The 25602-nt window shown below is 43.5% G+C and overlaps 1 protein-coding gene across 6 annotated transcripts in view; it reads left to right on the top strand.

Annotated features, from left to right (window-relative positions):
- Positions 1 to 8950: 8950 nt before the first annotated feature.
- Positions 8951 to 25602, top strand: part of EXOC1 (exocyst complex component 1) — a 55294-nt gene continuing 38642 nt past the window's right edge. For 5 of the 6 annotated variants that reach the window (XM_047798055.1, XM_047798054.1, XM_047798056.1 and 2 more), the window contains exons 1-4: positions 8952 to 9108; positions 14489 to 14622; positions 18659 to 18789; positions 21897 to 22056. In XM_047798055.1, coding sequence (XP_047654011.1) covers positions 14499 to 14622; positions 18659 to 18789; positions 21897 to 22056 — 415 coding nt within the window. In that variant the 5' untranslated portion in view covers positions 8952 to 9108; positions 14489 to 14498. Of the gene's footprint in view, positions 9109 to 14488; positions 14623 to 18658; positions 18790 to 21896; positions 22057 to 25602 lie in introns of all 6 variants that reach the window. The other variant, XM_047798059.1, reaches the window with a different exon arrangement.

Consider the following 25602-nt stretch of genomic DNA (forward strand, 5'->3'; position numbering starts at 1 on the left):
TGCACAATTGAGTTCTAAGAGAACAATACTAAGATACAAGAAGAGAAAAACACAAGTAACAGACAGAATAAAAGTTCGCAAAATTGGGAATAAGGAATAAATGAGATTACATAAACCCACATGATTCTTCAAACACAGAAGGATGCCCTTGACCTCATGCTCAAAGTCAAGTCGATTAAACTTAACCTGAGGGAGAGCTCGGCTGCAGTCAGAGTGGGCTGAGCCAAAACCCACTCACTCCGGTGAGATCTGAGGACTTTCTCACTAAGCCAGGTCCCCAAAGCCAGGGGCAAGGCCACTGGCCAAGCTTCAACAGGCAGAGCCTGGGTTCAGCAGGACACGCCTGTCCTCCCTCCTTCAGGGCTTCAAACTGAGGAAAAGGGGATCCCTAACCCCCCAAACATGGGCAAACCAAGCACAGGGCACTCTGAGGTCTCGGACACTGAGGCTCCACCAGCTTCACACTTTTGCTTTATTGACGCGGGTGTCAAGAGGGATTTCTCTGGGGAAACAATGAACTTCCTGCCAAAATCATCTCGTAATTTTGCCAATACTGTTCAAACATCAATACTCTCTACCCTTGGCCACTCAGAAGAGACTTTTCCCTTGGAGCTCGTTCACAGTGAGAAACACATCATGCCATCGGACCCTGAGATCACCTAGTACCTCGGCTGTGGTAACAGATGCACTCATCTGCCTGTGAAAGGGAAAGCAGGGACTCAGGACCTCTTCCTGTTTTTTAAGAACATAAATCTATCCAGTTTAATCTGCTAAACAACCTACATGTAAATAACAGATGTAATTTACTGAGTGCTCACTATGGGCCAAGTGCTTTACAGGAAATATGTCTCAGAAGATCACAGGACAGTCCCCCAAAGATGGCAATTAGGTTGAATTGATTGCAGCTGGAACTCAAGCTCAGAAGAGTTAAGTAATTTGCCCTGTGGTCACTGAAACAATAAAGGCCAGATCCGAACCCAGATGTGCAAGATCCCAGCAACCACACCATTTCTACAACGTTAGGTTGCTTCCCAAGTCAACTACATGAAGAGGATGATAGTGAGCTAAAGAGACAGTCACTGAGATACTGCTGTGTGCCTGCTGTGGGTCCTTGGGCTAAATAATTAATCTGTGCCTTCATTTTCTCATCTTTAAAACAAGGATACTAAAGATTAAAGTAGTTGATTAGGGAGTTTCCCGTCATGGCTCAGTGGAAAAAAATTGGACTAGCATTCATGAGGACACAGGTTTGATCCCTGGCCTCAATCGGTGGGTTAAGGATCTGGCTTTGATGTGAGGTGTGGTGTAGGCCTGCAGCTACAGCTCAGATTCAACCCCTAGCCTGGGAACCTCCATATGCTGCAGGTGAGGCCCTAAATAAATAAAGTAGTTGATCCATGCTAAGTGCTTAGCGCAGCACGTGGAACATAAAAAATGAATTGATATGAGTCCTCAAAGCAGGTGCTATTTCAAACAGGTGCTATTTCAAACAGGGCTACCATGAGAGGCCTCCGGGAGCAAAGATCTGAAAGGGATGCCATAGTGAGCCTTGAAGCTATTTAATGGAAGAATATCCAGGCAGAGGGGAAAACAAGAGCAAAGGTCCAGTTTTCCTGGAGTTGTCACGGAACAAGGAGGTCTAAGGAAGTGGAGCGGAGTTGCCAAGGACGGCAGTAGAAGATGAAGTCCTGGAGGGTGGAGGGCAAAGGGGGAGCTCATGCAGGATCTACAGGTCATCGTAAAAACTCTGGACTTTCTCTCTGAAGCTACTGGCAGGTTCTGAGCAAAGGGTAGCATAACATGGCTCATGTTTTAAAAAGGGTCCCTCTGGCAGCTGTGATAAGAATAGACTTAAGGGAGTTCCCTGGTGAGGAAGTGCTTAAGGATCCTGCGTTGTCACTTCTAAGGCGAGGGCCTAAATCCCAGCCTGGGAACTTCCGAATGTTGCAGGCACTGCTCCCCCCCAGAATAGAATTAGGCTGAAGCAGTAATTCAGGAGACACAAGATGCTGGCAATAATCAAGGGAAAAGTAGCAGTGGAGACAGTGAGAAGTGGTCACCACTTCCGGATGTGCTCCAGAAGCAGAACACGTGAGATTTCTTGAGAGATCGGATGTAGCATTGAGATTAAGAGAGGAGTCAAGGGCTGGCCTGAGCAGCTGAGAAAACAGAGATGCCATTAACTCAGATGGAGAAGCAGTGGTTATAAACCTTTCACGCATCCTTTTAAATCCCTTCCGCCTCACCTGGTGTTGCTCCAGAACCACTTCTGGGTGGGCATCAACCTCAAGATCCTCTCTCAAGAGCAATATTCCAGCATCCTGCCTTCTCCCTCTCATTCCCTGCCTATGGCCTGGGACACTGGGAAACCAGCACAGTGTGTACAAGAGCAACAAGAAGCGTGTGATGCAGCCTTGACGGATGGCAGAGAGGAGCTGATGGATACCTGCTTCCCTCTTTGTTCTCTTTGCTCCAGTACAGATTTCTGACACATTTCACCGGGCTTCTCAGTATCAATCAACAAACTGCCTATAGCACTTGTCAACTCAATAGGACATCCTTGTATTGGCTTTTCCACCTTCCCTATTTCATTTCCCCTGAACCCCTTATTCTGTCCCTGAACTCATATTCTCAAATAAACTTCCAGGACATAAGACTTTGTTTTGGGGGAAACCTGGGCATCAGAAGTGGCTCCGGAAAGCAAAGCCTCAGAATGGGATTTTGAGGGCTAATCCTACACGGAACACAAGACAACAAGGACCCCTGCTGGTGGTAGGTGGTTGGTGGTAAATTACAGGTAAATAACACCTGGCCTACAGTAGCATCATTACCATGACTGGCAACTGTAGTAGGTTAGAAGGCAGTTGATTAGAGAAGCAGCAAGATGAAGCATTGAATTATATGGTGTCTCTGGTACTTGAGCATTATGGAAGCAATGAGAGTCACAGGTGGGCCAATTTCTGTTAACTGCTTTGGAGACCTTAACAAAAGAAAATGACGGGTTCTGTTCAGCTAACAATCACATCATGGCACACTCGAAAGCCAGAAGCCTCTGGAGCAGAGCAGCCACCAAGCAGATTGTACTAAAAGTCAGTGCCAACATGTAATTATAAGGGTGGCAGAGATACAAAGGGCTGGAGCCCTACAAGGATAATAACGAGACCTTGTCAAAACTGGAGCCCTACTAGGATAATAAGGAAACCTTGTCAAAGCTAGAGCTCTAGTAGGATAATAATGAAACCTTGTCAAAGTTAGAGCCCTACTAGGATAATAATGAGATCTTGTCAAGGCTAGAGCCCTACTAGGATAATAAGGAGACTTTGTCAAAGCTAGGGCCCTAACAGAATAATAATGAAACTTTCAGGTCTAGAATGGGGACTTTTGTGTGTATGTGTCTTATAGTCGTAAACCCTGAGAATTTTGTCATCCTCTGTGCCAACAGTCTCCTTTCTCTTGATAATGGAAAATGGCCTCTTGTTGTCTGGAAACACTGCCAAGAATCTACCTGAGGTAAGCGTCTTCTTTATGACCTTATTTTCCCTAATACCCAATTCCCAGCCCCCACTACCTGAAGCCCGTGACCAGGGTAAGACCTCAGCACTACCTCTGCAGGGCTGCAATAGCTGCTCCAGGAGAACTGGACCGGAGATCCTCAGTCTCGGCACTAGTGACATTTGGTACCAGATAGTTCTCTGCTGTGAAGGGCTGTCCAGTGTAGTGCAGGCTGTTTAGCAGCGTCTCTGGGGGTGAGGAGAACCCTCTCAGTCATGACAACCCAAACTGTCTGCGGACATTACCAAGTGTCCTCTGGAAGAGAAAACCACCCCAGCTGAGAACCACCGAGTTACCAACAAATTCAAAAAGAATTGCAAAACTGTCTAACATGAGCTGATAGGAACAGGGGATTATATGTGTGAGTGAACATTTCAAATGTTAAACCAGGGGAATCAGGTTATAAAGCTGGACAGGGGAGAATTTATGACATGGGGCCACTTACCTGTGATTCTGGATTTAATGTTTTGACAAGGACACCCAGAGTTGGTCCTAATCTAAAGCCTTTGTGTGATGGTGGCCTGTGCTAAATGAGATGTTAGAACAATTCTGAATGAGTACTGAGACAGGAATCAGAAAACTCGGGGGAGCAGGAGTATTAGAAGGAAGGTACTATGTGAGATGAAAGAACCAGAATACATTTCCCAGAAATAGGGGTGTTGAAATGAGCTGATTGTGAAACTAACAACCTGTCAGTTGGCTACGCTGCCAAGAAGGACCTAATGCTCAGGCCATTTGTTCCCGCAGATCTAATGGTGCTTGACGGACCTGTGATGGATGAGCGTCTAGTGCGAAATTTCTGGAAAGCACCCAGTAAGAGATACGCAGCACCAACCATTAGTGTTCTTGAAGCCACGTCGGAGGCAGAGAACTCTTCTCTACTGGGAAGCCTAGAGCCATCTACCACAGGCTGGCTATAACCAGGTCTGCTAAGTCAAGTGGATGGGTATAGCAGCCACCTGCTGGTGTGTGTAAAGAGTCCAGGACTGAGCCTAGCAGGTCCAGAGGACACAACCACATGCATGGATGACTCAGACTCCCTCGGCACTTCTACAGCACTGGCAGCTCTTCCTTGCCTCACTCCAAGCCCTCTTGGAGTTCCTTTCTCAGAATTAAAAAAAAAAAAAAAAAAGAGCCAGGTTCACAGACGTCCTAGCACATTATGTTGGTTCACAGGCAAAATTGGATGTACATGGCCCCACCCGGGGACAGCTTTAAGAAAGAACGTGAGGGAGATCTGTGAACCTACCTTTTTTTTTTTTTTTAATTCTGAGAAAGGGCTGTGGGTGCAGCCCTAAAAAGACAAAAAAAAAAAAAAGGTACTTTTTTTTTACTCTTTTTTTTTTGTCTTTTTAGGACTGCACTCACAGCTTATGGAGGTTCCCAGGCTAGGGGTCGAATCAGACCTGCAGCCACTGACCTACAGCACACCTCATGGCAACCCCAGGTCCTTAACCCACTGAGCGAGTCCAGGGATTGAACCTGCATCCTCATGGATGCTAGTCAGATTCATTTCCACTGAACTCCTAGAGCAGTATTCTTCACCGTTTGCATTGTTTATAGAGAGAAGTAGCCTGAGATACAAATGTTTACAGACTCTTGGATTTGTCTTTCATGCCTGAAGTGACTCTGCCAACATCCATAATCACAAATCATAGCATTACTGATCAATGTTACCTTAACCAAGGGGTATATTTTACAGCCAAAAAAAAAAAAAAGTGACAATATACACATGACCATAGAACCCACGAGTGTTGCCATAGTCCTCATCACTCAGAAGCAGCGGCCTTATAAAAAGTGTGGGATGGTTTGTTACAGGCTCAGTGAATCCACCTGCTGGGATTAGAGTGCTGTCCTACAGAATGTCATTAATGCTCAAAAGCAGCCAGTATAACAGTGCCTCTAACAACTAAGGACACGGCTCCAGAGACCCAGGAATGGGAGCAGGATTGGCCCGTTTTATCATCACTCCCAGTGACCTGCTCACAACCTGTGTTTCCTGCCTCACAAGTTTAGGCTTCACTGGATTAGAGTAATTAGCTCCCTGGGGGTGGGTGAAGGACGCTTTCATTGAACTTGAAGCTCTGTCACTGTCATTCAGTTACTCTGGGTTTCTCAGAGTTAACAAATGACAACAAAAATAGAGTTCCTGCACTGGTGGGAGTTATCCACTGTGATCAGCAAAAGGATGGGGACAGTTGCTACACAACAGCCACAGAGAGGAAAAACCTGGAATCCAAGGAATTCAGCCAGGGCTTACCTGGGTGTTTCTGTACCCAAGGATAAGAGGCCATTACACAGTGGTGGCCCAACCACACAAGCAAAGGAAAACAAAGGCTGAAGGTGTGGGTTACCTCCTTGAGGAAACCACCTGGATCGCGATGGGCTGGCCAAGGGCGAAAGAGTTTAGAATGCATGGAAGAGGAGAGGTCCACCAAAGCAAGCACGGTCTGGTCTTGGCGGCACCACGCAGACCTGCAAGGCCTATGTTTGCCCAGCTTCAAGGAGCCCAAAGTCAACAGCAGAGACATCCAGCTTCAGCAGATGGGGGAGCTTACACGTCTGAAGCAGGGTCCTGGGGGGACACGGCAGCGTGTGCACAGACCGCAGACAGGATAGCAGGCTGCGCTCCCAGGGGACAAGGGGGGAGAATCGGTTATGGGCATTTTGAGGTCAGACTGGCTCAAGGGTTACCAGGGAAACCAGCAGAGGGACACGTCCCTCACGCCCCTTTAAAGAGACTGGGGACTAACAGGGGCCTGAGGCATGTGTGTAGGAAGGTCAGTTCTGGGAGTGGCCGCAAGGGAAGCAGGCACTGGTGGAGACGGGGATGTAGAGACAGCAAGAGAACAGCCACCTTAAGTGACCAGACCGCACATCCTGGCCTCAGTGCAGTGGCAGGGAGGAAGCTTGTTCCACTAACTCTACTATATGAAGTCTTTACAGAGATCGTGGGTGGGCCTCACCTTGAAGGGGACTCAGTGAAGAACTAGACTTAACCAGGGCCAAGCAGATATGAATGGTACCAAGAGTGAGATGAAATGGACACCACCTGGGCAACTTCTGTCACCACTTCCAATCCTTTCAGCCTCTTCTTCCCTCCACTGTGGCAGCAGCCTGCTCTAAACAGAGTTCGGTAAACTCCAGGCAAGTCCAACCTGAAAGCCCCTCTCCTCTTCCTGCTGCAGGGCTTCTCTGGTGTGGGGTCAGCTCAGAACTCATGACTGCACATCTGGGGAAGGTCGGGTAGTTCATGGCCAGGGGTAGCAACCTTTGATCAAAGGTGGACAGGAGTTCCTGTTGTGGCTCAGGGGGTTAAGAATCTGACTAGTATCCATGAGGATGCAGGTTCATTCCTTCTCCTCACTCAGTGGGTTAAGGATCTGGCATTACCACAACCTGTGGTGCATGTGAGAGATGCCACTCGGGTCCAGCATTGCAGTAGCTGTGGCACAGGCTGGCAGCTGCAGCTCCAACCCCGAGCCTGGGAACATCCATATGCCACAGGTGAGGCCATTTAAAAAAGAAAAAAAAAAAAAGGTGGACAGGAGCTGATAATCGTTTCTTCCATTCTCACTTTCAGTGGACAGTTTTGACTCATGAAGCTTCTTAGAAGGTCCAGTGAAGTTTGAGATGCCTCACAGATATCCAGGTGGAAATGTTGGGGAGGCAGTGGACACAAATTTCTGGAGTTTAGGGAAGAAGGCTGGGATTCTGAAAAGCGATTCATTTCCCAATGTTGAGGGCTGCAAATAGGTTTAAAACTAAACAAAACCAAAGATAATAGGACAAAACAGCACACACAATTGTCATAGAAAGGGTGTCCACAGTAAGCTTCTGGGCCCGAGCTGGAAGGATCTAAGAGGTCTTTAGGATGATTCGACTAGATCAGATCCTGCTCTAAAAGGGAAGTCATTCAGTGGAACTGGAAAGCATTTCAAGTAGCACTGCCTGGAGCATATTGATCTCGGTAGCAAATGAGTCCCTACTGTCCTTGCTGTTCTCCCACCAAATTCTATCTTTGCACAGCTTATCCCTTTCTCAGTGATTCCATCTCAGCAGAGTGAGTTACTCCCTCTTCTGCATTCCCATGGTAATTTATCTCTTTTTTTTTTCCGTTAGAACAGTGGGGAAGAATGAGGCAGAAGCCAGGGCAATGAGATTGCAAGCAGTGTTTATTTACCAACAGATTGATCAGGAGCTCTGAGCAGGCAAGGCTCTGGACCCCCACCACCACCAACACAGGGGAGTGCTTGGTCTTTTATAGACAGGTGTCGTTTTGTTGAACCATGCAGTCTGTGGCCTCTGGGCTATCTTGGCTTTAGGAACTCATTCGTTACATGGGCCTGTTGTATAAGAAGGAGTCTGCAAGTCTGGGTTTGGCTGGGTTATGCAGATTTTTTTTTTTTTTTCGATCTTGTTTCATTTTCCACCTAAGATTTTCTTCTTTTGTTGTTTGGTTTACCTTACTAGGCTGTACTTTATCCATCTGTTTAATCACCTCCCCAATCACAGTGAGCCCTCTTTTTAGTGGGATCCCTGTCTTTGTAGCTCCAGCACCTAACTCAGCGCCTGGCATTGAGGTGACACTCTTTGTAAAATGAAAGAATACTTGCATGAAGGGGTCCCTGCAGAATCCTTGCAAAGGACTGTTTGCAACTGGAACAAAGAAATCACTCCTTTGAATTACTGGCACATTTTATGTGCCCTGTTTGGTCTTGCTGTATATGTATTTGTGTCTATCTTGTTTGGCCCTACCACACTGTAAACTTCTTCAGGGTGTAATTCATGCCCCAACCACCTCCACACCTGGATCAAAGTGCCTGGCATCAAACAGGTGCCAAGAATATGGTATAGGTGCCAAGAATATGGTATAAGTGCCAAGAATATGGAATAAGTCACTTGCCTTGAAACAAGCAACATTGGCAATCTGGGCTTCTCAAACTTAAATGTACACAGGCGTCACCTTGTTAAGAGGCAGATTCCCATTTAGCAGATCTGAAGTAGGCTGGGGAGGCTGCATTTTCTAAAGAAGCCCAGTTGATACCCAAGCAGCTGGTCCACGGACCACGTTTTTAATCAACCGCACCAATTCTGATTTAACTTAAACTCCATGCTACGAATAGCAAGTATCTAGAGTTAACAGAACTTTACATGTACAAAACCGGACACATTTAATCGGATCTCTTCTTAAATCAAGAGCAGAGCTGAATCAGTAACTGTTCAAGAAAAAGTAACAGGTAGCACCAAGCTCCCAGGTCCTGAGTCAGCGGCCAGGCGATGAGGCTCCGCCCCCGCCGGCCCTGGACGCGCCCCTCCGGCGAGAATGGCCCCACTCCCTCCCCGGGCCCCCGCCGCGTCTCCTTTCTTCTCTTCCTGCCCACTTCCGGCGTGGAGGCGCGTCAGGTGCCCGGAAACGGGAAGTGGGGACAGAAGGCCTCCTTCCGCTGGCCGCTCGTCTGAGGGGCGCGTCCGAGTAGCGGGTCCGCCGGGGCCCAGTCTTGTCCTGGTCTTGGAGGACCTGCCTGGGCATCGCCGGGCTCGTCCGGCCTTGCGGTAAGCCTTCGGCGGCGGAGTCCAGCAGTGCCGGCGGCAGACGGGCGAACCGGAGGACGCCGAGGGGTGCGGCGGGTCCTGGGTCCTGCTGCCGGCCCGGCGCCCCGGTTGGGTACCGCTGCCGTCCCTCCCGCCAGACCCTCTTCTCTAACCGTCCTGGGCGAGGCGCAGGGTCCGGCCGCGCACCCGCAACCTCGCTGTCCCTGGGGTTGGGAGGGCAGTGCTCACGGCCCTCTCCGGTCCCGCCCGTGGGCTCCACATTTCAGTGCGAGACAGCGCTGACCGTCCGCTCCCCACTGTGGGTCCGGAGAGGGGGCGCGGCAGTGCGTTCCCCTTTTGGGTTCAAATCCCCGCTTTCTTCTTAGTCTCTTAAGTGCACTTCCCCGTCTCCGTGCCTCGCGTTCTCTTCGGAGGACAGTAATCCACGCGCTAAAATGTCCAGGAGCCTCCAGGGCCCAACCCATACCCGCTGACAAGGCCCTCTTGCTGCCAGGCGTTTATCACACACTAACGATCCAGCCGGATTTAGGGAAGCAGGAGCCAGCACAGAGTCTTGTGGCTGACTCCCCAGAACGCTGTCAGAGTGGGTGCTTTCACCTGGAAAAGTTTGGACGGACCTCTAATGATTTATCCACTAACCAAAAAAAAAAAAAAAAAAACCCTGTAAAGACTGGAGAGTTAATCACTCTACCCTTAGGATGCAGCTGCCATTGGAGGCATGGCTCTCTTGTCTTCGTGGTATGTCTGTTGTATTCGCCGCTGTAAGCTAGCACCGTGCCTGGCACTTAGGAGGCACCAGTATTTGCCGAACGAATGAGGGTCACATAGCGCTTTTCATTATGCCCAACTCCTTTATGAACCATGCCCAGTCCCTCTTGTTTTACCACTTCCCGTGCAGTCAGTCCTTGCTTTGGACCAAAGAGGGTCTGTGTGGTCAATGCTAGCCCCTATGAGTCATCCATGTAATCATGGATTTACTGTCCAGTTCAGGTTACCTGAAGAGGTACTCCTTCAGTTCCTACTAAGAAAGAACATAGAGCTATGCCCGCCCCTAAGCCCTCTCTCTTTCAGGAGGGTTCTTGAGGTCCAGGAGCTTGTGAGTTTATGAACCAGTTAGGTAGCAAGTGCTTGATTGTGTAGGCAATGCAGTAGGAGCTTTAGCAGTTGAGAGATGAATTTGGATTAAGATCCTTATTGAATCAACTTCATAAAAACCATGAAGTATAATTATGGTTATGCTCACTCCATGGAAAAGCACCTAAGCAGAGATTTAAAGACCAGAATGAACAGAGGGCTTGGAGTGGAAGGTTTGTATTTGGGAACAATAAGAAAATTTTGAGCAAGACCATATTGTGATGAAAGCTATGTTCTAGTATTATTTGTTGAGAGTTTTGGGAATGTGGAAGCTTGCAAAGAAATAACCAAATGTTGTAGTGTTAAATAGATATAGTTGAAGTGAATCAGGGTTGGTGTGTTGGCAGTAGGAACAGAAAGGACAAATTATGTGTAGATGAAGTCAGCAGAATGCTTTAGTTGTCATGTTATTTGGTTCTATCATTTTGGTTTATTTATTTATTCGTTTTTGGCCATCCCATGGCCTATGGAGTTCCTGGGCAAGGATCAGATCCCAGCCGAAGTTGCAACAACGCCTGATCCTTAACCCACGGTGCTGGGCTGGGGATCGAACCTGCATCCCAGCACTCCAGAAACACTGCCAGTCCCACTGTGTCGCAGTGAGAACTCCTTAGTTTATTAAATGCCTGCTATGTCTTTCCCAAGTTCTAGTAGTACCAAGATGAATGAGACATGATCCTTGCCTCCAAGGAAACACTTTTTTAATGGGGGAGACAATACAACTGGCTAGACTGTATGGTTTTTAAGTTCTCTGTGTTAGCAGACTGGAGGGGAAGTGTTAGAGAAGTAGAAAAGGATTTATCCTTTTTTTTTTTTTTTTGTCTTTTTGCCATTTCTTGGGCCGCTCCCGTGGCATATGGAGATTTCCCAGGCTAGGGGTCTAATCGGAGCTGTAGCCACTGGCCTACGCCAGAGCCACAGCAACAGCAACTCGGGATCCGAGCCGCGTCTGTAACCTACACCACAGCTCACGGCAACGCCGGATCATTAACCCACTGAGCAAGGGCAGGGACCAAACCCGCAACCTCATGGTTCCTAGTCGGATTCGTTAACCACTGCGCCACGACAGGAACTCCAGGATTTATCCTTTTTGAGTGTGTGACTACTTCATGGAAGAGGTGACATTTTAGTGGTATCTTAAGGATGAATTGGAATTTCCCAGGGTCTAAAAGAATTGCAGGAAGAGCCTGGAGATAGAAAATCAAATGAATCTTCAAAGGAAGTGTTAAGGAATTGCTGAACAGCATTGAAAGTTTAGCTTTGATTGGATTTCAATATTTGTAACGAACTCAGTGAACATGAATATGAGGCCTTCTTAAGTGGCAAATGGTAGCCCTAGAGAGTGGAGCCAAAAGACAGTTTTGGGAGATTGATGAACAGAGTGAACTGGTCTGCAAATGGAGCAAGATCCTTGAAGGGGATGATGTCGGTGTAGGGAAAGGAACACTACCTCCAAGCCAGGTTGGAAAAAAAAGTCAAGCTGGGGAAGGCCAGATGGACTAGGAGAACATGTGGGAGGGGAAGGCCGAAAGACTAGAGGCCAGGATGAGGTGAAAGAGGGATGGAAATGGGAAGATGGGACTTCGGGGAGAAAAGCAATGGTTTGAGGTGAAGCAGAGATAGTTTTACAGATGGAATAAAAAGTAGGAGATACTTAGTTTTCAAAAGTGTTGTTGCGTTATAAAAATTTGTTCTAAGTCTATTTAAGACTCATGGAGCTCCCTGGTGGCTCCATAGGTTAAGGATCCAACATTGTCATTGCAGCCACTTGGGTCACTGCTGTAGCTTGGGTTTGATCCCTGTCCCAGGAACTTCCACATGCCTTGGGCATGGCCAAAAAATAAAAACCTCATAATTTCATTTGCCCATAGAAACAGTGTTAGAAATAGAAGTTATTAATTTCCTAAGCAAGCTCACATGTATAAAATACTATACATTTGCATTGGAAATAGTAATATATATACAGCATATTCAAAAAATGAAATTGAGGCGTTCCCTTTGTGGCACAATGGAAATGAATCCAACTAGTAGCCGTGAGGTTGTGGGATCAGTCCCTGGCCTTACTCAGAGTGTTAAGGAACTGGTGTTGCCATGAGCTGTGGTGTAGGTCCAAGATGTGGCTCGGATCTGGCATTGCTGTGGCTGTGGTGGAGGGCGGCAGCTGCAGCTCTGATTCAGCCCCTAGCCTGGGAACCTCCGTATGCCTCAGGTGCAGACCTAAAAATCAAAAAAGTAAAATAAAATTGAAAAGAGATTTTTTTAAAATACTAAACTTCAGTTGATATTGTAAAAAAGATGTTGAATTATTAGAAAATAGTTTTCTAATAATAGCTCTCTTGCTATATAATTAACACGTCATAAAATTCACCCTTGTCAAGTGTATAATTCAGTGGTTTTCAGTATATTCACAGGAATATACAGCAATCACAGCTTCTAATTCAAGGACGTTTTCATGACCACCAAAAGAAACCCCACATTGGTTCGCAGTCCCTCCCAATTTTGCCCTCCCCCCCCAACAGCAGATCTATGGATTTGTCTATTTAGATGTTTCGTATAAATGGAATCATAAAATATGTGGTCCTTGTAACTGGTTGCTTTCACTTAGTATAATGTTTTCAGGATTCATGGATGTTTTGGTGCTTTATTCCTTTTGTATGGCCAAGTGATATTCCACTGGATAGAAACGTTTCATTTTGCTGTTTATCGAGACATTTGTGATGTTTCCACTTGGGGCTATTGTGAATAGCACTGCTGAGAACGTGTATGTACATGTTTTTGTGTGGGGATATGTTTTCAGTTCTCTTGAGTTTATACCTAGGAGTGGAATTGCTGGGTCATATGGTAAATACATAGTTAACTTTTTTTTTTTTTTGGTCTTTTTTGCCTTTTCTAGGGCTGCTCCTGCAGCATATGGAGGTTCCCAGGTAGGGGTCTAATCAGAGCTGTAGCCGCTGGCCTACGCCAGAACCACAGCAATGCCAGATCTGAACCCTATCTGCAACCTACACCACAGCTCACGGCAACACCGGATCCTTAACCCACTGAGCAAGGCCAGGAATCGAACCTGCAACCCCATGGTTCCTAGTCAGATTCGTTAACCACTGAGCCACAATGGGAACTCCCATAGTTAACTTTTTGAGGAACCACCAAAGCTGTTTTCAAAAGCGGCTGCACAAATTTACAATCATGGACACACATGCGTCCCTTTTTCTCCACATCTCCACCAACACTTGTCTTTTCATTTTGACCAACCTAGCTGGGTGGTGGTAGTATCTTCTTGTGGTTTTGATTTGCATTCCCCTAGTGGCTAATGATGTTGAGCATCTTTCCATGTACTTATTGGCCATTCATTTGTTTGTTTTTGTCTTTTATCTTTTTAGGACCATACCTGCGGCATATGGAGATTCCCAGGCTAGGGATCTAATCAGAGGTAAGCCACTGGCCTATGCCACAGTTAACCCCAGATCTGAGCCATGTCTGCTTCCTACACCACAGCTCACAGCAGCGCCAGGTCCTTAACCCGCTGAGCGAGGCCAGGGATTGAACCCGCAACCTCATGGTTCCTGGTTGGATTCATTTCTGCTGCGCCATGACCAGAACTCCTTATTGGCCATTTGTATATCATCCTTGGAGAAAGGTCTATGCAAATCCTTTGCTCAGTTTTTAATTGGGTTATTTGTCTTTTTATCGTTGAGTTGTGAGAGTTCTTTTATGTAGGAAAGTTGTATTTAAAGATTGGGCATGGGTTTTAAATTTTTTCTCAAATTTTTAAAAAATATAGTATTTGGTGAGCACTTCCAGATTTTAGAGTTTAATAACACTAGTTCTCTACTTTCTTTTCCAATCATACACCTTTTTTTTTTTTTTTGCTCTTTAGGGCCACACCCACGGCATATGGAAGTCCTAGGCTAGGGGTTGAATTGGAGCTACAGCTGCTGGCTTACCCCACAGCCACAGCAACGGAGGATCTGAGCTGTGTCTGCGACCTACACCACAGGTCACAGCAACGTCCAGTCACTGACCCACTGAGCTAGGCCAGGAATCAAACCCGTATCCTCATGGATGCTAGTCAGATTCGTTTCCATTGCTCCACGACAGGAACTCCCCAGCTTTTTATTTTTATGATGCAGCTGTACCCATGTATTCAATCATTTGTCCTATCTTATTAGCCACAAATAAGGTTATTTTCGATTATGGAATGATTTTGAGAATGAGTTCAATATCTACACTCTTTGAATTTTTTCAGCTGGGTAAAGATGACGGCAATCAAGCATGCATTACAGAGAGACATTTTTACACCAAATGATGAACGCCTGCTGAGTATTGTCAATGTCTGCAAGGCAGGAAAAAAGAAAAAAAACTGTTTTTTGTGTGCCACAGGTGGGTATTCAGTAAGGAAAAGTTCTCATTTAGCATTCCTTTATTCTTTATTCCCTAGGTGAGACTTTTTCCTCGTTGTTTAAAATATTCTCATTGTCTCTGTAATTGAAAAAACTGTTGGGCCAACAAATTCATTTTTTTCAACTGTCTTTAATTAAATCTTGGGCATTTCTATGACATGTATATAAGGTGTGAACACTTGTGTACCAACCCCCCAGAAGAGGAATATCACGAATACCTTTGAAGTGTCCTGTGTACCCTGCCCTGATCCCATCCCCTGCCCCCATTAAGAAGTCAGTAGTATCCAGGTAGCTCCCTGGTGACTTAGTAGTTGAGCATCCAGCATTGTCACTGCAGTGTCTCAGGTTCGATCCCTGGCCCAGGAACCTCTGCATGCTGTGGGCCAAAAAAAAAGTAACTGGTATCCTCAATTTTGATTTACTCTTTATCATTTTACCATCTATGTTTGTAATCTTGAATAATATATTATTAGATGTGCATGTCTTTGAACTTTACATAAATTGAATCATAGTGCATGTATCCATGTGTGACATGTTCCACTAAACAGTATGTTCATGTTTCTGAGTTTTGTCTCTATTTTTTTCCCGTAGCCATCATTCTTTATTTTCACTGCTGTCTATTGCTCTGCTCTGAGAGTACCACTTTACTCACCCATCCTGCTGGTGATGAACAGGTTTCTTTCCAGGTGTTGCTGTTCAGGCAGCACTTCTGTGAACACTGGTCCTTGTCTACCAGCGTACAAGGCAAGAATTTTCTAAGATAGACACCTAAATATGAAATTGCTGGGAGTAGGCGTGTGAGTGTTAAACACTAATACCAAATCATTTTTTAAAGCAGGTGTACTGGTTTTCACTCCCACAGGAGTGTGTGTTTCAGGGTCTCCACATCCTAATCTAAACTTGGTTTTGACACTTGGTTTTGATAGACTGTTCATTGTTTCCAGTCTGGTGGTTGTGAAATAGAATCTTAAGGCTTTAAATTTCATTTCCCTGGATAGTAATGAGATTGAGACTTTTTATGAATTTACTAGCCATTTAGTTTTCTTGCCTAAGAAAATTGCCCATTAAGCCTTTTGTTCATTTTTCTATTGTGCTGGTTGTCCTTTTACTCATTTAAGTTCTATGTATAATCTGTATACTAATTTATCTGTTATATGCATCCTAGTTTGTGGCTTGTGTTTTCAGTTTTTATGATGCCTTTATTTTTTTTAATTTTATGGCCACACCCATGGCATATAGAAGTTCCGGGGCCAGGGTTTGAATACAAACCACAGCTACGACCTGTGCAGCAGCCGTAGCGGTGTCGCATTTTTAACCCACTGCACTGGGCCGGGACCGAACTTGCACCTCCACAGCAACCCAAACCACTGCTGTTGGATTCTTTTTTTGTTCTTGTTTTTGGTTTGTTTGTTTTTTAGTCTATGGAGCTCCCAAACCAGGGATCAGATCAGAGAACTAAACTACAGCCATGGCAACACCAGATCCTGAACCCATTGTGCTGGGCCTGGGATTGAACCAACATCCCAGCATTCCCAAGATGGCACCAATCCCATTGCACCACAGCAGGACCTCCTGCTGTGGAATTCTTAACCCTCTGCATCACGGCAGGCAGAAACTCCTTATGATGCCTTTTAACTAAATTTTTAATTTTAATGAAAGCAAATTAATTAGTCAGATCAATTACAGCTTCCTGTTTTTGTGTCTTACTTAAGATAACTTTCCCTACCCTAGTTTATCTGGTGATAGCTTCTCCAAGTTTTATGACTTTACCTTTCATATTTATAGCCTTTGATATACCTGTGTTCATGTTTGTACTGATGAGTGTGAATTTGTTTCCGGGTCCTTTTTTTTTTTTTTTTTTCCCCCTTCTCTTTTTATGGCTGCACCTGTGGCCTGTGGCCTATGGCCTATGGAAGTTCCCAGGGTTGGGGTTGAATCAGAGCTGCAGTGCTGGCCTACACCATAGCCACAGCAACGCCAGATCCGAGCCACATTTGCAACCTGCACTGCAGCTCACAGCAATGCCAAATCCTTAACTCATTGAGCAAGGCTCAGGGATCAAACCCTCATCCTCATGGATACTAGTCAGGTTCTTAACCTGCTGACCCACAGCAGAAACTCCTGGATCCTTTTTTAGATCTGATTTTTATGCTGTCTTGTGGTTATATTGTTCTTTCTCCTAAATTTTAGAATCAACTTGTCAAGTTCCAAATTTTGTTGGGATTTTGATTCAGATTTTTTTGAATCTGTAGTTTACTTTGGAGAGAACTTGCGTTTTTAGGATATTAAGTCTTCTTGTTTGTGTATATGATATGGTTTTTCATTTATCTTGGTCTTTAATGCCTTTCTGTAAGGTTAATAGTTTTAAATATTTTCAATAAGTTTTTTAATTTTATTTATTTATTTAAAAAAAATTTTTTATGGCCACACCTATGGCATATGGAAGTTCCCAGGCCAGGGGTAGGATCAGAGTTGCAGCCGAGGCCTGTGCCATAGCAACACCAGATCTGAGCCGCATATGCAAGCTTCGCCATAGCTTGTGGCAATGCCATATCCTTAACCCAACGAGCAAGGCCAAGGATTGAACCCACATCCTCATGAATACTAGTCGGATTCTTAACCCACTGAGTGAGGCCTGGGATCAAACCCACATCCTTATAAGTACTAGTCGGGTTCTTAACCCACTGAGCCACAATGTGAACTCCAGGTTTTATGATTTTAAAGTCTTTGCACACATGTTGTATTTACTCCTAGGTATTTATTTATTCCTAGATTTTTGATACTTTCGTGAATAACAACTCCTATTAGCATTAATGAATTTTTAAGACTTTTTATTTTTCAGAGCAGTGTTAGGTTTTCAAGAAAATTGAGAGAGAGGCACAGAGATTTCCCACATGCCCTTTCCCCGCATGTGCCTGGCCCCCCTCTTTGATACCACTTAGCACAGTGGTGCATTTGTTACCAAGAATGAACCTGCATTAACCAGCCATAATCATCCCAAGTCCATAGTTTCCCTCAGGGTTCCCTCCTGATGCTGTACATTTCATGGGCTTGGACAAATGGCTGATGACATATCCTTATAATGTCACACTGCCCTAAGCATCCTCTGTGCTCTGCCTCGTCATCTCTCCCCCAACCCCTGGCTGACCTCTGATCTTGTTATTGTGTCCATAGTTTTGCCTTTTCCAGGAGGTTATGTAGTAGTTAGAATCGAATAGCACGTAGCCCCCTCAAATTGGTTCCTTTCACGTAGTACTCTGCATTTAACTTTGCTCCGTGCGTTTTCATGGAGATACCTCATCTTGAGCTCTGACTGACATTCCATTGTCTGGACATCCCACAGTATATTGGTCACTTCGCCACTAAAGGACATCTTGGTTGCTTCCAGGTTTTGGTGATTATGCATAGAGCAGCTGTAAACATCCGTGTGCAGGTTTTTGTGTGGATGTACATTTTTTGACTCCTTTGGGTAAATACCAGGGAATGCAATTGCTAGATTGTGTGATCAGAATATGTTTGGTATTATTAGGAAACTGCCCTCTTCAGGGGTTGGACCCTTCTCACTCCCACCTTCAGTGAATAACAGCTCCTCTTGCTCCACACCCACAGCGTGAGGGCTTGTCATTGCCCTGCATCTGGCCCTTCTCATAGGTGTGCAGTGGTATCTCCTTTGCATTTCTGATGACATATGATGTGGAACATCTTTTCATATGCTTATTTGTGGTCTGTACATCTTTGGTTGGGTGTCCATCATGGTCTTTGGCCCCTTTTTTAATCAGAATTTTTTTTCTTATTGTTTGAGTTTTAATTCTTCAGGAATCTGCCTCTGATCCTCTGGTCTGATACAGATTCTTCCATTAGTATTATATGTATGCCCCAGTCATAGCATTTATTCTGAAATCTGGTTCCTGCTTTATATCATGTATAGGCAGCTGACAGCTAATATCTGCAATGAATGAATGAAAAATGTGTAGATGCATAATGTTTCTAATGAAAGTGTGTGCTTCATTCGACAGTGACAACTGAGCGCCCCGTGCAGGTGAAGGTGGTCAAAGTCAAGAAGTCTGATAAAGGAGATTTCTACAAAAGGCAGGCTGCGTGGGCCCTCCGCGACCTGGCTGTGGTGGATGCCAAGGATGCTGCCAAAGTATGTTTTCCTTAGTTCCTGACCTGCATTCCAAAAGGGTCTTTCATTTCATAGCCCGTCTTCTAAAATAATCTAGACTTGTTTTGTGACCCAGTGGCCCCACCTACCCAAGAATTTAGATTAATTCTAAATTAATTAGAATTAATCATCTAACCGTCTGTTCTCCCACTTCTCACTCTCAGGCTACTAAAAATAAGTACATATGTAAACTTGTTTTCATTGTTAGTGCTTTTTTTTTTAAGCTTCGGTTATGTTTTTTCACAAGCTGCATAAACTAGAGCAAAATAACCTCAACTCTGTACATTTCTGTGTTTAGATTAGATATACTTAGTATAAAATCCATGTTAGTGGCGTGTTGTGTGAGTAGCTTTTAAAGACCACTGCTGTGGTAAAACCTGGTCAGAATCACACGAAACACAACCAACATGAATCTTCCTATGAAGCCTCACAGGTTAATGTAGAACTACCAGCGGAGGCGGCCAAGCCGCCCTCTGATATTGTGGCTCGAGTGATGAGCCGCAATATCAGGTAGTGAGTTCCACATCTTATTTTAGGAATTTAAACAATAAGGTATAAGAATGTCATCTTGGGAGTTCCCTGCTGGCCTAGTGGTTAAGGACTCAGCGTTGTCACTCTTGTGGCTCAGGTTCGATCCCTGGCCTGAGAACTTCTACATCCCACAGGTGCCCTTGGATTTAACTCTGCAAGTCTCATACATTTACTTAAAAGGCACAAAGAAGTGAAAACTACCTTTGTAGAGCAGTCTGATTAAAGTAAAAGTATGATTTTTCCCTTACCCTAGTACAAACCTCTGGGGACCTAAAATCTGGACAAAATGACAGGCAGTTGAGTCAGGTATGAAATTTATTTTTCTTTTCTTTTTTGGCCACCCTGTGGCATATGGAGTTCCTGAGTCAAGGATCACATCTGAGCCACAGTTGCAACCTCTCCTGCAGCTCTGGCAATTCTGGGTCTTTTAACCCACTGTTTCAGGACAGGGATCCAACCTGCATCCTGGCACTGCAGAGGTGCTACCAAGCCCATTGCCCCACAATGAGAACTCCACAAAAATTTTTTTTTTCTTTTTAGGGCTGAACCTGCAGTATATGGAAGCTCCCAAGCTAGGGGTTTAATCAGGAGCTACAGCTGCTGGCCTGCATCACATCCACAGCAACACAGGGTCTGAGCCATATCTGTGACCTACACCACAGCTCACAGCAATGCCAGATCCTTAACCCACTGAGCAAGGCCAGGGCTCGATTGCACCTCCTCCTGGATACTGTCAGGTTCTTAACCTGCTGCGCCACAATAGGAACTCCTAAAAAAATTTCTTTTAAATGGAGCAAAGACAACTTTGGGAGAGGCTTGCTTATCTATGTAGTTTGGGTCTCTTCCCAACACAGAGAATGGAGTATTTTAAGCATATTGGGCTTTTGCTTTCACCCTAAAGAGCACCCAGGTTTTAGAAAAATAAGGATGTGGGAAACAGGGTCTGACAGGTGCTTTAGAGTGTGGGTACGTGTGTGTGTTTGGAAAGAACATTAAAATGAGATTTTTTAAAAAACATGTTGTTATTTAATAAATAATGTCTATTATCATGGGGAGGATCAAGAGTAGAAATTTTCTGTTTAAGAGAAAAATCCTTTAAGGGCTTTTTAGAAATACACCTTTATTAAAAAGCCTTTTTCTCTTCAGTAGTCTCACACTTCATAACCCCATTGATTTATGTAATTCACTACCATTGCTGAATGCTTATTTGAATGCTTTTCTCAGCTGACACCTCATTGCTGACTTGCTTAATGGATTTCTTTTTTCATTTTATGCAGGCACCTTGGTGTGTGTACACTATATATGGATATAAAACATGAAATTTTTATATGTAGCCTAACATTAGCCATTTGGCATCACACGTTGATTTGTGTGTGCTTTGCCGCTGGAACGCTCAGCCTCTTTTAGGGCCTTATGGGAGGTGTTCCCAGGGAGCAGAGCATTTCCCATCAAGCTTCCTATCAGTTGCCAAGACTCTTAGATTTCTTTATAAGTACTAATGCAGGTACCTTTTCACTGAAACTGAAGGTTTGTAATCTTTTGACACTTCACTTCTGCTTGTTGAACTATAAACTAGTTCTTCCCTGCTGCTGTAATACGAGCAAGCCATAGGTCAAGTCCAGATCCCTAAATTACCCCAGATCTTCACACCAAAAGTGTGATGTAACCTCCCTTGCCTGTATGGTCTTTATCCCCCTAAGTAACACTTTAAAGTAATTGAATATAGGATTAGCCTTCTGTAGAACTTTAGGATTGTTTGAGCCTATTTTTTAATTCCTCAGATGTGAAGAAAAGTATACATCCATGTATTTTCATTTTTTATGTATTTGTCAGGTCGTCCTACGTTCCAGAGAGAATATCAAGGCATGAAATTATTTCGTAATGTGATTTAAGAGACGCGTAGAGAGAGCATAGTGCAGTTCCCGAATGTCAGTTGAACCTTTTTCATTAGAAAGGACCTTAAGGCCCCCAGTAATTTTTTTTTTTTTGAGACACCTCTAATCATCCCGTCTTTTCAGAACCAAAGTAGTTGGAACCATCCCTGCTTTTCATCTCATTTGTCCTTGGAAACCACATCAGGATACAGGTTGTATTTTTTCTCATATGTTATAATGAGAAGATATATATTTTAATCAAAGAATTAGTGTCAAGTTATGAATACTAGCACATTGAGGGAAAGCATGACTCTGAAACCCCATAGGCAATTTAAAAGAAATATTAGATCCACATCAAAACTAGAGACCATTGTCATCTTAGAAGCTAGGGAGCTGTGACACAGTCATTAAATAGATATCCTGTACTTCCACTCGCAGACCGGAGGTCCATAGGAAGGAAGTTACCAAGACGCTCCGTTGCTTTTTATCCAGCTTCTTGTGGAGGCAAAGTTGTTGCTATAAAATGAATACACCATTCTCTGCAAGTCACTTAGCTGATTTTTATGGTGATTTTTTTTTTCAAGAATAACTTCAACTTATATTCGTTTTATTGAATTACAGATTTTACAATAATGAAAAAGAGATCTGATCAAAAATAATATCTTTTGTATATTTTTATTTCAGGAAAATCCTGAATTTGATTTACATTTTGAAAAAATATATAAATGGGTTGCTAGCAGCACTGCTGAGAAGAATGCATTTATTTCATGCATTTGGAAATTGAATCAGCGCTATCTCCGGAAGAAAATTGATTTTGTCAATGTTAGCTCACAGCTTTTGGAAGGTAAAGTTAAATTAAAATGTATATGTAAAATCCAGTGTATCTATAAGTGAATATATAACTTGGTATTATTCAAAGTAATTAAAACTCTGAATTATCTTTTTTGTAAAGGTATCTTAAAATGATTTTTCTGGCCACAGAAGCAATGCTTGTTCATTATAGAAAATTGATCAATGAAAATCACTCAAAAGCTTAATCCTCAGATATAACTACTGTTAACATTTTATTAGATATTCTTCTGGTCTTTTTTCTATGCTTATTGGAATACTTTTTTTTAATAAAGAAATTTACATTGTTTCCTAACATGTTTTTTCATATAATGTATCATGAACGTTTTCCGTGTTATTAAATACATACCCCAACTTTTTTTTTTTTTTTTTTTTTGCCATTTCTAGGGCCGCTCCCGAGGCATATGGAGGGTCCCAGGCTAGGGGTCTAATCGGAGCTGTAGCTGCCAGCCTACACCACAGCCACAACAACACGGGATCCGAGCTGCATCTGCAGCCTACACCACAGCTCATGGCAACACTGGATCCTTAACCCACTGAGCAAGGCCAGGAATCAAACCTGCAACCTCATGGTTCCTAGTCGGATTCGTTAATCACTGAGCCACAACGGGAACTCCGCCCCAACATTATTTTTAATGGTACCATAGTCTTTCATATTATTGGATATACTATAATTTATTTAATCATTTATTTTTATTTTACAATCTTTGCTTATTTTAAATGGCTCTGAGATGAACACCCTTGTAGCTGTATTCTTGGGTAGAGCATAGGTGTGGTGGATAGACTTCCTGGGTTCAGATCCTGGCCTTGTCACTTACTGTAGCTACATGACCTTGGGTTACTCTGTTTCAGTTTCTCTTATCTCAAAAACAGGGATAATAAAATAGTATCACCTCCAGAGGATTGTTATAAGGACTAACTTAACAAATGAACATGATGAGAACAATGCTAGATATGTATTAAGTACTCAACTGAATATTAGCTATTATTATTCTGTCATCAGGATAAAGTCCTCAGACATGAAGTTAATTAGGATATTTTTGATTAGTGTATCTTCAGGACTGTTACTAGGGATTATTTTGTGTCATAAGGCAAAAACTCTAGTGTTAGTTATTGGAAATTTGCAGTGAGTTTTTCTTTTAAAATTTATAAAGACACACACATTGGGAGTTCCCATTTTGGTGCAGTGGGAACAAATCCGACTAGGAACCATGAGGTTTGGGGTTCGATCCCAGGCCTCTCAGTGGGTTAAGGATCCGGTGTTGCTGTGAGCTGTGGTGTAGGCCAGCAGCAGCAGCTCCGATTAGACCCCTAACCTGGGAACCTCCATATGCAGATGGTGTGGCCCTAAAAAGACAAAAGACAAAAAAAAAAAAAAAGACCCACGCATTGTAATAAGGTGGTGCTATGTGCTTTGTGCATACAGGGTATGTTGTATTATATCATAGAAAGCAGCTACGGGAACAGCAAGTGGAAAGAGCTGTTGCTCCTCTTTATTGAGGAAAAAAAAAATAGGTTTGTTCTAATTAAAAAGAAAAGTTAGATTTGTTCTAAGTTTATATTAGCACTTAAAAATAGAAGCCTCTGTTCGGCCAGGTTGAAATATCTGAAATTGCCAGTAGGCAACAATTTTGACCTATAAAAATGGCAATCTCAGACACTTTACACTATTCATTGACTTAGTCACTTTCTCCATTCTGTCTTACTTATTCCTTTGCTCTTTGGCCATGCACCTTTCTCTCCTTAAACATAGCATTCTTGTCCATCTCTTTTTAATTCATGAGCCTGGTTCTGGTTTCAGGCTGACGCTTGGAGCTGGCAGAGCCAGGTTTCACCTGTCAGGCCCTGTGCTCCTCCTGCACTGGGCTGGCCTGACCTCAGAGCCCGCAGGGCCGCACCTCACCACCAGTGGACTCCAGTGTCTTGATGATTGAATACGTTGAGGGAATGACCTTTAAGAAATGTGTAGTAGTTTTCCATGCCTTAATAATAATCATTAATAGTGGCTTAGTTTGTTCTGAGTAGCTTTTATTTTATTTTTTTTACCATTTCAGGATTGAACATTCTGATCAGTGAGTGATTCATAAGCTTTCTGTTCTGTTTTCAAATATTACATATTTCCAGATGTTACTTGTTGCCTAACATAGATTTTAAACCAATATATTTCGTTCAGTCAACAATATGGGAAAATAAATACCCTACTTGTGTTTACCTCATTAAGCGTTATTAACAAATCAATGAGAAAAGGGTTGCTGTTTTTTGAGAATGAAGTGGCTAGCTTAAAAAAAAAAAGACGTAATTTTTCAAGGCCTAAAACAAAGGAGTAGACTTTTTTTTAATTTTATGATTAAAATGGATTTGTTTAATGTTTTACAGGACTTTAAAATCATAGCCACTTTTTCCCATTTTTTTAAAAAGTCTCTAAGCTTTAGGTTATGTTTGAAAACAAATGAGGAGTTCCCATCATGGCGCAGTGGTTAACGAATCCGACTAGGAACCATGAGGTTGCGGGTTCAGTCCCTGCCCTTGCTCAGTGGGTTAACGATCCGGCGTCACCATGAGCTGTGGTGTAGGTTGCAGACGCAGCTTGGATCCTGTGTTGCTGTGGCTCTGGCGTAGGCCGGGGGCTACAGCTCCGATTCGACCCCTAGCCTGGGAACCTCCATATGCCGCGGGAGCGGCCCAAAGAAATAGCAAAAAGACAAAAAAAAAAATGAAAACAAATGAGAAATTTTCACCATCTTTAAGTAGCTAGATAATCATTTAAGTAAATAATACTGTTCAGTGAGAATGTTAGTAGCAGCAGCTTTGGTAGTTTTTACTGGTGACAGTTGAATGTTCATGCTAATAAATGGGGCTTTTTGGCAGAATAAAGTTTTTAAAATAGGGCTTTGTTAGCATTTGAAGTAGAATGAAATTTTTGTTTGGTCTTTTTAATCTTGCAGCCAGATTTTTTAAAAATCTTGACTTGAATCCTTAAAAGCCAACTTGAACTAATATGGTGTGTGTTTTTTGTTAATTGCTTCAATGTTTTATGACTAAACCATTGTAAGGGAGTGTGTCCAGGTAAAGGGTTTGGGCCTCGAGTGAAAATAACTAGACTGAATGCATGCCTCACAACTGACCTGAAAATAATTCCCCGGAAGTGGCCTATTTCCCAGTTTCCTTCTCCAAGGAATAGTCAGCACTGTTTCCTAAAAAACTAGGAGAAAATAGAAGATAAATATATTTTTAGTCACTGTTAGAAAATGAATAAGAAAAGTGAACTCTGGAAATTTAGCTTCTTATGGATATTTCCAGTTTGTAGTTGTTTTTGACATTGTCTTTTTAAACTTTAATTTAGCATGAAGTTCAAATGAAATACGGGTAGTATTTTTTTAATTTAAACCTGTATACATTTCTACCCAGCTAATATTTTCTGCTTGCTTTCCTCTGCTTTTTCATACCTTTTCACTCTCCAGAACTGCCTAAAGTTACGGAAGGTGCGTAACACCTCTTCATTTTATTCTATTCCGTGTATTTTTATTACTTGCCATTGTTA

Source organism: Phacochoerus africanus, chromosome 10, assembly GCF_016906955.1.
Source record: "Phacochoerus africanus isolate WHEZ1 chromosome 10, ROS_Pafr_v1, whole genome shotgun sequence".
NCBI lineage: Eukaryota > Metazoa > Chordata > Mammalia > Artiodactyla > Suidae > Phacochoerus > Phacochoerus africanus.